Below are 12877 nucleotides of genomic sequence, written 5' to 3'. Positions count from 1 at the left end.
CTTGCAAAACAGTTGTATTTGTCACAAATTAATTTTTAATATTATGCAAATAGACATTTACGATCTTTTAATCACAAGTTTGACGTGTATAACATATGTCACCATGGTGGCCAAATGAGATGTTTTCAGAAATATTTAAGACAGATCCAACTTTTGGAAAAAATTTAAAGGTAAAACAAAACAAAAAAATATTCATTTCTTGGTTCTCTCCTGGCATATGTTAATGTGTGAAAAGTACATGTATTCCTCTGTAAGACTGGCATTGATACTTAGATTTTCAGGAGAACAGCTGCTTTCTATTTGTTTGTGTTTTATGTTTACTGGCTATGACAAATATCTTATCCAGGTGTTGGATTCCACTTAGAGTTTCATTGAATATTGTATCAATAGTGTATCTAGTAAATTGTAGGCTCCACTGTAACAATTCCTTTGTATATCAACTCTAATGTCGGCACAATATATTTCACAGGAAGTCAGCTACTGTGTAAGCTTAATTATTCCAGTTTAATTACAGTTACAATTTAATTACTGTTTACAACATATACAACAATTAACATACACATAACAAATTCATCTACTATAGGGTACTGACCATTTATTTGGGGGGGGGGTATTTCCTATTCAGCTGAGATGCTGTATTTTCTTTTGTCTCTGGATGATTTTTCCCCAAATAATAGATAAAATGTTATTTTGCTATGAATCAGAGTAAGATATTTTTCCAAGTATTGACTGATGGAATTTTTTTAATAAAAGTGTCAGGCCCCTGCCTCTGGACTTTAAATTGTTGATATTTGTGGTATATTGTGGTACATCTCTGTACTTCCAAGCTACCACAGTACACAGCAATACAAACTATTTTTGTGGTACACTGATCTACTTAGTACATGTGTTCACCACCTTAATACAGTCTTTACCACCTTATTGCATGTCTTTATCACCTTAATACATGTTTAATTCATGTTTACCACTGTAATACAGTGTTTACCACTTTAATATGTGTTTACCACCATAACATGTGTTTACCACCTTAATGCATGTGTGCCAATAGTTAAAATGTGAATTTGTATGCTCCAACAGCAGCTCTACCAGGGTCATCTTGTTTTGCTGGCACATTATGTTAATCCGTCTGTCTTTCTGTATGTGGTACAGAATTTGATGTCATAAAATTTGTGCAACATCTCAGACATGTTTAAAAAATTGGAATTTTTATTACTTGTCCATGATAAATTATTGTGATCATTATTTTAATATTTTCCACATTATCAATGAAAAACATCCAAATGATAATGTGATTGTGTGAATGCTGAAGTCTTTGTTCTATTTAACATGCAGTATAGGTTCGGATATGGAATCTGTAGCCATTTATATGTTGCAGAAGTTACAGGATGCCATTTTTGCTTTCTCATAATAATTATGAAATACATTTAGATGGCTATCCAAATGAAAGATTGTCAGTTTGAAATGTTGATTTTGACGTATATATTTCACATCATATTGCAACTTTAGTGTTTTATTACTCTTAAATTATGAAGGGTGCATTTTGGCGTCAACAGATACATCCAAGTAAAAGTTTTTCATTCCTGTCTGGTCATTTCAAATGCTCATGATCTCTGGACATTGAATTTCTTGATTCACCAAGTTGTTATAAAGTCAATTGCCATACTGATCTGACAGCTATTACTCTGTCCCTTGTCAAAAGCCATTACAATGGCTTCATTCAGGATATTCTTCAGCATTTCATTTCATACTAGAGTTGTTCTCCATGTCAGCCCCGGCTGAGTCAAACCAAAGACTTATAAAAATGGTACTAACGGCTTCCTCGCTTGGCACTCAGCATCAAGAGGTTAGTGTCAGGACTGGTTGAAATGGTGTCAGGATAATGTGACTGGGTGGGACACCATACTACATAGCATTATGCCCCAGTGCTAGACATCACTATAAACTGTCATACTGCAGACATCGTAGCGATATGAATGAAAAATTGTTAAAGCTACGTTAAAAATCCAAAATCACCTCACAACACACTCCATGTCAGCAATACCAGTATTAATAGAGTGCCAATGTTCCTCATACTTTGACAGTAATCAACCAATTCTCCATGTACAATTGGAGGCAGTCAGCAGCAGTATTCCAGCGTACATCTTGTGGAAGAACAATCCACTAATGAATGATCAAATTTCAAACACACACTTGACAGTTACAATTAGATGAGCAGATGCCATCATCCTACATTTGTTTATTTTGGAAATGACACTTACATTTTGAAGGTTTTGATAATTTAATGTTCAGGCACACAATTAACAATTACAAAATTAGTTGAGCAGATCCAATCATCCAACTTGTGTTTATTTGGAAATTATACTTACATTTAAGTTTTTTTAATAATATAATGTTCAAACACACAATTAACAATTAGTTTTGCTATGACACATAAATAAAATCCTAATTGCCTTGTTATTGTTACCTGAAAAATCCACAAATAAACAATTTTCGTTGTTTTAAGGAGGTTGTGTTTTTGTGTGCATTTCTGTTCATGTGCTATCAAAGTATAAATATGCAGCAAATTTTATTTAATAAATGGAAATAAATCCCTGTCAGAACATGTTTTTATTACAGTTTGTGAAATTTAATAATTTCTCTGCTTGGCTGAAGATTTATGCATCTGTTCAATAGTTCTGTATGTTTTATTTATTTGCACAGAGTGTGTGTACACTATACTGAATTGTATTTTATCCTTACAAAAATGCATCAGAACTTTGTTGTGCCTGCATGATGTAGTCTACTCCCATTTTTAAAAACCTAGTTCATTTTAACTTAACATGCCTGCATATAGTGTATGGCATTTTCATTGTATGGAGCTTATATAATTTTACCAAAGGCATTTAAATTTTGTAGCATCAAATTTTGACATGAATATTAAGAAATCCTTTATATACATGTATATGTACCCATAACCCATTAACTATGCTGTTTGCCCATAACCCATTAGCTAAAATGTTCCCATAAGCCCTTAACTACACTCTGCCCATAACCCCATTAACTAGTCTCTATCCGCTCATAACCCATTAACTAATCTTTGTCTTCTCATAACCCATTAGCTACCATTTGTTTCCTCATAACCGATAAACTGCTGTCTGCCCACAACCCATTAACTACTCTTTGGCTGCCCATAACCCATTCACTATTCTTTGTCTCCTCATAACCTGTTATCTACTCTTTGTCTGCCCATTACCCATTAACTACTTTTTGTCTGCCTATAATCCATTAACTACTCTTTGTCTGCCCATAACCCATTAACTACTTGTCTACCATTAACCCATTAACTGTTTGTCTGCCAATAACCCATTCACTATTTGTCCACCCATAACCCATTAACTACACTCATTACAGTCATGTGCTATGATGTACATAACATGATGACACTATGGCCAGTGGTTGGGTTTGCTTTATATAGATAGTATTTGATATGGTTTGCTGGTTTTGTTTTAGCACATTTTTTACTTTCTTACTGTCATGCTTATTATATGAGTAACATATGACCATTTACTTTATTAACCATTTTGCTCATACAAAGGTTTAATACAATATGAATGGGGGGGAATTTAACCCAAAAAGAAGTTTCAGAATGAACACATCTTTGTTTTTTCAACATTTGTTAGTTTTATACTATAATTCCAATTCAGAAACAGTATTCTGAAATTTCAACTTCAGCTTGGATAAATGTTTAATTTTGAATATAGATGATCCTGTGCTTAATGACGGCATTTTGTATGTACATGTGTTACCTTAGTTACAAAACCAGATTTTAGCTTAGGTGCATATTTTGCACCAGCTTTCAACATATCCGTGTATAACCAATACTTACTATTCATTCTTGGTTGCCTATTTTTGGGTGCACAGGCCCAAAAGTGGTGAACATTGTATGCATTCACCCAGATATTTGGAACCCTGGTTTTCAGTTTATTTGCCCACCTACACAAAACCCCACAACTTTGCACATAACCATATTGGTTTGGAGTAAGACCAACAGAATGTCAACTGGTATTACATTATGCTGCACTTATCTATTGGTCACCCTTAACTGGGTCTACTTTGGGGTTGATACTTGGCATCACCTTGTCATCAGCAATCTCACTTGTCTATTGGTCACCCTTAACTGGGTCTAGTTTGGGGTTGATACTTGGCATCACCTTGTCATCAGCAATCTCACTTATCTATTGGTCCCCTTTGACTGGGTCTACTTTGGGCTTGATACTTGGCATCACCTTGTCATCAGCAATCTCAGATTCTACCATGGAATTGGTGCTTGACATTGCTCCACATCACCTTTCACTCAACTATTTTTGTAGAGGGCCTCAAGGAAGATTAGTTGTATTTTAACTCCTTGAGTTAACCACTTTAAGTATTATTATTATTATTATTATTATTATTAAGTCTGCTATGGGGTTGATACTTGGCATCATCTTGTTATCACGTATTCTTATAAAATATTGATGGCAACTGGAAAAGTGGCTGATTTTGTCATAATCAAGTCATGTTTTTGTTACAATACACAAACTGTATACTATTGCATAACATTTTGACACCAAACCAATTTAACGTAATCAGGAAAGAATTTAAAGAAAATTCATTGGTGGTTTCTTTTTACAACTTCTTACATGAATTACAATGTACATTAATGATTTCCACTCAGCATGGAACATGGTCAGGAGCTGAAAAGTTTGGCATAAATTTGAAAAGATTAATAATTAAGTTACATTGCCACATTACATCACAGATATGGTTGGAAATAATTTTGTAAGTTGATGACTTTGTTTCTAGAATGTTTTTGTCAGTTTGGATGTGTATTTTTAAATAAATTTAATGATAGTGACCACTCATTTTTAGAGAAGATTGTTATTATGATGGTAATTAATAATGACACCTTCACCATGCACACGATCAAACTTTTGAATGCTCTTAGTCTTTTTACTTGAGAGTTTCAGTTCACTTACCTTAACTTGTGATCAGTTTGATAAATTTCAGTGCTGTCTGTTGTGTTGACTGTAAATGACACAAGCCCTAACTTAAAGTTTTGTTCATTATTTCTGGAAATATTGACATTTTTTGTAAGCATGACGTTTATTTTATGACACTGAATTCTGTACCACATGCAAATCTTACTACCATAACCACCATCTCTACTTACAAGTTAGGTTCAACTGCAAACTACACACTCTTGATCTACCTAAACATTGAGTTTTAGCAGACATGGTCTGTGTTGTTCATGCTGCTGATTAGTAATAATGAACTGCACAGACCCGGATAAGCCAGTGCAGCTTGTGCCAGCAGATTTGGGTCTGTTTGGTTTACAGTTGGATCCAAGTATTTAAGCGAGTATGTATGTGGTAAACAGAACTATTTTATGTATTTGTGTAAAATTGTATGAAGGCCTTGGTAGAATGTTTTTTCAATAAACCACTTGACCTAGGCAAGTGTAAAACTGTATGAAGGCCTTGCTATAATGATTTTTCAAAAACCACTTGACCTAGGCAAGTGTAAAACTGTATGAAAGCCTTGCTATAATGATTTTTCAAAAACCACTTTACCTAGGCAAGTGTAAAACTGTATGAAAGCCTTGCTAGAATGATTTTTCAGAAAGCACTTGACCTAGGCAACTGTAAAACTGTATGAAGGCCTTGGTAGAATCATTTTTAAAAAACCACTTGACCTAGGCAAGTGTAAAACTGTATGAAGGCTTTTGTAGAATGATTTCTCAGAAACCACTTGACCTAGGTGAGTGAAATTTAGCAAGCATCTTTGTAGACATAGAGTATTTGCCATGGATGACCTGATTAGATTTGTATGCCTTTTGAATGAATTTTTAAAGTTTTTCATAATTTTCCCTTTGGGTCATTCGAACTAGACTTTTAATTGCACAATATGGTCAAGACTTTGACTGACATAATAACCAATCACTCGATCCATCAAAAGGGTTTTTATTAATTTAAGTTATGTCCTTTTATGATGCTTGCACATTGTATATGTTTGGCTGCTAATTACAACAACCAGTCTGGTGATGTACTATTTTAAATTTGTGTTTACATGGATTTTTTTTCTAATGGCAAACTCATCATGCACTGGCAGATTTTCATTAGCGGTAGTTTATCCTTTTTTACTACATATTTCAGTATCATTAATTAGGTGATACATGTATTTCTTGGCATGTTTAAAACAATTGTATGAAGAACTTTATATGAAGTTTAATCATGGTCTTATAAAGCGAGACCTGATCTATGCTTGTCTACCATTGGTTTTTAACACAGTATACCTTCCATTGTGTCCATGTACTAGGTTTATTTACGGAATGGTTAAACATGTACTTGATGTACAGTATGGTATGATCGTGCTGGCATTAGAAAAATAATGAAAACATTGAAGAAAAAGTGAATTAAAAAATATTGTGTCCATGAGGTAGAAAAAATCATGTGTCTTTGAGGTAGAAGAACAGTCATGCGTGTCTTTGAGGTAGAATAAGTCATTTGTATCTTTGAGGTAGAATAACAGAAATGTGTCTTTCAGGTAGAATACGTTATGTGTATCTGAGAGATAGAATAACTTGTGTTATGTGTATCTGAGAGATAGAATAACACTCATGTGTGTCTTTGAGGTAGAATAAGTCACGTGTGTCTTTGAGGTAGAATAACTCATTTGTGTCTTTGAGGTAGAATAAGTCATGTGTGTCTGTGACATAGAAATAGTCATGTGTCTTTGAGGTAGACTAACAGGCATGTGTGTCTGTGAAGTAGAGTAACAGTCATGTGTGTCTTTGAGGAAGAAAAACAGTCATGTATGGGAGGTCATTCTGATCATCTTGAAAATATTATTGTTACTCCTCCATAATGGATGGGTCATATAGTTGTGTCATTCATAAAATGACGTATTATGATGTCTAGTTGGTAGCCCCTTTGGTCTGGGAATAAGCTGTTGTTCTTCTTGCAGACAAGAAGCTTTCATGGAGAACTACTTTGCAAGCCAGCGGGACAACATTTTCCGTAATGTGGAGGTTTTGATCTACGTATTTGATGTGGAAAGTCGGGAGCTGGAAAAAGACATGCACTATTACCAGTCATGTCTTGAGGCCATTTTGCAGAATTCTCCAGAAGCCAAGGTCTTCTGTCTCGTACATAAGATGGACCTTGTCCAAGAGGACCAGCGAGAATTGGTACATATATATTTTTTTTTTACACATCTTGTAAATTTTGCATTAGCTAGTCCTATCATGGTTTTTACAGCAGATTCTTGTCTTGAAAACCTCCCCTTCTGCCAAAAAAATGATGGTCTCTCAAGACAGGTGGTCTTCAGTAACAAGCCATAACACTACATAATAAATCGGTGCATGGAGATCATGGTCTCATGGCAGTGGTCTCAATACAGGTGGTGTCTCAATGCAGGTTTTACTGTACTTGACTGCCAGTCAGTATTTGGTAGGATCATTGTCATTGTAGGTTTTAAATTTGTAACAATTCTTTTTGAAGGTTTTGAAAGTCTTGCAACATAATTCTTAGTACAAATTTGCAAGTTAAAAATAAATTTGCAGAACTTATGCAGGAAGTTTCAAATTGAAGATTTTTAAGTATGTTTAACATCAGTTGTAAAGTAGGATTTCACAACTTATACAAAGTCGTTGGACAGTGCTGGTCAAGGTCTTAGGAGGTCTCAGTCCAGTAAAGTTAGCCCGAAAACAGTATTTGTGTGCTGGGTGGTTTGGGGTCTGGCTTCACTTCATAAATTTTGCCTTTATTGCAGACAGTTAAGGCCCTCACATAAAGAGTGCACTTATGTGATATTTTAATACACCAGTATTCCTCAGGGCTATTTAGCTGAAGGGACCACTTGGTGATCTGTACAGCATATTTCTGTAGATGTTTGACAGCTTGTAAACCCACATGGAATATCACAACCCTGTCAGCTAAAATAATAAATAGTAATAAATTCAGAACATAGAAACACCTCATGAATTCCTGTTGTTTAGTATTTGCATTTAAATAATCTGTAGATCGACTGGTTTTAGCTTTGATTTTTTCTTCTTCTGATATTGTGACATCTATCATTAAAATATGATAGTTATGGCAGGTGACTGTGCTAATGACTTTGGCTTGGATGGCTGGATTGTATGCAGATATGGCAGTTCTCTCTGTGCATATTTCCTGGCTTTGACTTGGATGGCTGGGCTGTATGCAGCATGACATTTATGTTAACTTGCCTCTATCAGCATTCTTACATGTAAAAGCATACACATATGTTCAGCCTCACTGCATCTCATCTATTCATTCTTCCTATGACCTAGATAACAGATTGGCAGGAGTTTCATAGCACTTATTCTCTGGGTATGGGGGCTAGTGAGTAGGATACACTTATATATTATGTACATTATTGGTCAGGATTTTTGCATCCTAGATGATTGTAGCTATCTCTTCCAGTAGCTCACCCTTACAACAAAATGTCACTGTGAACTACATTTAAAAAAATTCTGACCCCTTTTTATTTAGCTACATGATCTTTGGCATGGTTTGTACTATTTAAAAACTTTTAGGTGATGCAGCTTGATGAGATCTAGAAGTAGACCATTTTAGCACACACTTGACTCTTCGCTCATTTTAGTTAAATTTTGTATTTAATGTTCATTGAAACTGATGGTGGTTTTAAAAGCACTTCTAAGGCATTATTTGGTTATTTCATGCCATGAAATGGTATTGTAAGCACCTTTCCCAAAGACACACCAAGGCATCAGTATTAATCTCATTTGGTACCACATGAACAAATGAAGCTCATTGTAACCAATATTGCATCTTTTACTGGCTTTGGTTACGGTTTTGCATTGAGCTCATGACCACAAGAGTGTTTGGCATGTTATTACAGTTTTGCATTGAGCTCATGACCACATGAGTGTTTGTCATGTTATTACAGTTTTGCATTGAGCTCATGACCACATGAGTGTTTGGTATGTTATTACAGTTTTGCATTGAGTTCATGACCACATGAGTGTTTGGCATGTTATTACGGTTTGCATTGAGCTTATGACCAAATGAGTGTTTGGCATGTTATTACAGTTTTGCATTGAGCTCATGACCACATGAGTGTTTGACATGTTATTACAGTTTTGCATTGAGCTCATGACACATGGGTGTTTGGCATGTTATTACGGTTTTGCATTGAGCTCATGACCACATGAGTGTTTGGCATGTTATTACAGTTTTGCATTGAGCTCATGACCACATGAGTGTTTGACATGTTATTACAGTTTTGCATTGAGCTCATGACCACATGAGTGTTTGGCATGTTATTACAGTTTTGCATTGAGTTCATGACCACATGAGTGTTTGGCATATTATTACAGTTTTGCATTGAGTTCATGACCACATGAGTGTTTGGCATGTTATTACAGTTTTGCATTGAGTTCATGACCACATGAGTGTTTGACATGTTATTACAGTTTTGCATTGAGTTCATGACCACAAGGGTGTTTGACATGTTATTACAGTTTTGCATTGAGTTCATGACCACATGAGTGTTTGGCATGTTATTACAGTTTTGCATTGAGCTCATGACCACAAGAGTGTTTGGTATGTTATTACAGTTTTGCATTGAGCTCATGACCACATGAGTGTTTGGCATGTTATTACGGTTTTGCATTGAGTTCATGACTACATGGGTGTTTGGCATGTTATTACGGTTTTGCATTGAGTTCATGACTACATGAGTGTTTGGCATGTTATTACAGTTTTGCATTGAGCTCATGACCACATGAGTGTTTGGCATGTTATTACAGTTTTGCATTGAGCTCATGACCACATGAGTGTTTGGCATGTTATTACAGTTTTGCATTGAGCTCATGACCACATGAGTGTTTGGTATGTTATTACAGTTTTGCATTGAGCTCATGACCACATGAGTGTTTGACAAGTTATTACAGTTTTGCATTGAGTTCATGACCACAAGGGTGTTTGACATGTTATTACAGTTTTGCATTGAGCTCATGACCACATGAGTGTTTGGCATGTTATTACAGTTTTGCATTGAGCTCATGACCACATGAGTGTTTGGTATGTTATTACAGTTTTGCATTGAGTTCATGACCACAAGGGTGTTTGGCATGTTATTACAGTTTTGCATTGAGCTCATGACCACATGAGTGTTTGGTATGTTATTACAGTTTTGCATTGAGCTCATGACCACATGAGTGTTTGGTATGTTATTACAGTTTTGCATTGAGCTCATGACCACATGAGTGTTTGACATGTTATTACAGTTTTGCATTGAGCTCATGACCACATGAGTGTTTGACATGTTATTACACTTTTGCATTGAGCTCATGACCACATGAGTGTTTGACATGTTATTACAGTTTTGCATTGAGCTCATGACCACATGAGTGTTTGACATGTTATTACAGTTTTGCATTGAGTTCATGACCACATGAGTGTTTGACATGTTATTACAGTTTTGCATTGAGCTCATGACCTTATGAGTGTTTGACATGTTATTACAGTTTTGCATTGAGCTCATGACCACATGAGTGTTTGACATGTTATTACAGTTTTGCATTGAGCTCATGACCACATGAGTGTTTGACATGTTATTACAGTTTTGCATTGAGCTCATGACCACATGAGTGTTTGACATGTTATTACAGTTTTGCATTGAGCTCATGACCACATGAGTGTTTGGCATGTTATTACAGTTTTGCATTGAGCTCATGACCACATGAGTGTTTGACATGTTATTACAGTTTTGCATTGAGCTCATGACCACATGAGTGTTTGACATGTTATTACAGTTTTGCATTGAGCTCATGACCACATGAGTGTTTGACATGTTATTACAGTTTTGCATTGAGCTCATGACCACATGAGTGTTTGGTATGTTATTACAGTTTTGCATTGAGCTCATGACCACATGAGTGTTTGGTATGTTATTACAGTTTTGCATTCAGCTCATGACCTTATGAGTGTTTGACATGTTATTACAGTTTTGCATTGAGCTCATGACCACATGAGTGTTTGACATGTTATTACAGTTTTGCATTGAGCTCATGACCACATGAGTGTTTGGTATGTTATTACAGTTTTGCATTGAGCTCATGACCACATGAGTGTTTGGCATGTTATTACAGTTTTGCATTGAGCTCATGACCTTATGAGTGTTAGACATGTTATTACAGTTTTGCATTGAGCTCATGACCACATGAGTGTTTGACATGTTATTACAGTTTTGCATTGAGCTCATGACCACATGAGTGTTTGACATGTTATTACAGTTTTGCATTGAGCTCATGACCACATGAGTGTTTGGTATGTTATTACAGTTTTGCATTGAGATCATGACCACATGAGTGTTTGACATGTTATTACAGTTTTGCATTGAGATCATGACCACATGAGTGTTTGGCATGTTATTACAGTTTTGCATTGAGATCATGACCACATGAGTGTTTGACATGTTATTACAGTTTTGCATTGAGCTCATGACCACATGAGTGTTTGGTATGTTATTACAGTTTTGCATTGAGCTCATGACCACATGAGTGTTTGACATGTTATTACAGTTTTGCATTGAGCTCATGACCACATGAGTGTTTGACATGTTATTACAGTTTTGCATTGAGCTCATGACCACATGAGTGTTTGACATGTTATTACAGTTTTGCATTGAGCTCATGACCTTATGAGTGTTTGACATGTTATTACAGTTTTGCATTGAGCTCATGACCACATGAGTGTTTGACATGTTATTACAGTTTTGCATTGAGCTCATGACCACTTGAGTGTTTGGTATGTTATTACAGTTTTGCATTGAGCTCATGACCACATGAGTGTTTGGTATGTTATTACAGTTTTGCATTGAGCTCATGACCACATGAGTGTTTGGTATGTTATTACAGTTTTGCATTGAGCTCATGACTACATGAGTGTTTGGCATGTTATTACGGTTTTGCATTGAGTTCATGACTACATGGGTGTTTGGCATGTTATTACGGTTTTGCATTGAGTTCATGACTACATGGGTGTTTGGCATGTTATTACGGTTTTGCATTGAGTTCATGACTACATGAGTGTTTGGCATGTTATTACAGTTTTGCATTGAGCTCATGACCACATGAGTGTTTGGCATGTTATTACAGTTTTGCATTGAGCTCATGACCACATGAGTGTTTGGCATGTTATTACAGTTTTGCATTGAGCTCATGACCACATGAGTGTTTGGTATGTTATTACAGTTTTGCATTGAGCTCATGACCACATGAGTGTTTGACATGTTATTACGGTTTTGCATTGAGTTCATGACTACATGAGTGTTTGGCATGTTATTACGGTTTTGCATTGAGTTCATGACTACATGAGTGTTTGGCATGTTATTACAGTTTTGCATTGAGCTCATGACCACATGAGTGTTTGGCATGTTATTACAGTTTTGCATTGAACTCATGACCACATGAGTGTTTGGCATGTTATTACAGTTTTGCATTGAGCTCATGACCACATGAGTGTTTGGTATGTTATTACAGTTTTGCATTGAGCTCATGACCACATGAGTGTTTGACAAGTTATTACAGTTTTGCATTGAGTTCATGACCACAAGGGTGTTTGACATGTTATTACAGTTTTGCATTGAGCTCATGACCACATGAGTGTTTGGCATGTTATTACAGTTTTGCATTGAGCTCATGACCACATGAGTGTTTGGTATGTTATTACAGTGTTGCATTGAGTTCATGACCACAAGGGTGTTTGGCATGTTATTACAGTTTTGCATTGAGCTCATGACCACATGAGTGTTTGGTATGTTATTACAGTTTTGCATTGAGCTCATGACCACATGAGTGTTTGGTATGTTA

At 35.7% G+C, this 12877-nt stretch overlaps 1 protein-coding gene across 1 annotated transcript in view; it reads left to right on the top strand.

Moving 5' to 3' along the window:
• LOC149800085 (ras-related GTP-binding protein A) overlaps positions 1–12877 on the top strand; it is a 51703-nt gene that overhangs the window by 15255 nt on the left and 23571 nt on the right. Inside the window, exon 4 of the mRNA XM_089959653.1 lies at positions 6982–7204. Within this exon, the coding sequence (XP_089815779.1) occupies positions 6982–7204 (223 nt within the window). The remainder of the gene's footprint in view (positions 1–6981; positions 7205–12877) is intronic.

Source organism: Sinohyriopsis cumingii, chromosome 5 (genome assembly GCF_028554795.1).
Source record: "Sinohyriopsis cumingii isolate HCF-2022 chromosome 5, ASM2855479v2, whole genome shotgun sequence".
Classification (NCBI taxonomy): Eukaryota; Metazoa; Mollusca; class Bivalvia; order Unionida; family Unionidae; genus Sinohyriopsis; species Sinohyriopsis cumingii.
This window is presented reverse-complemented; position numbering and strand designations above follow the sequence as displayed.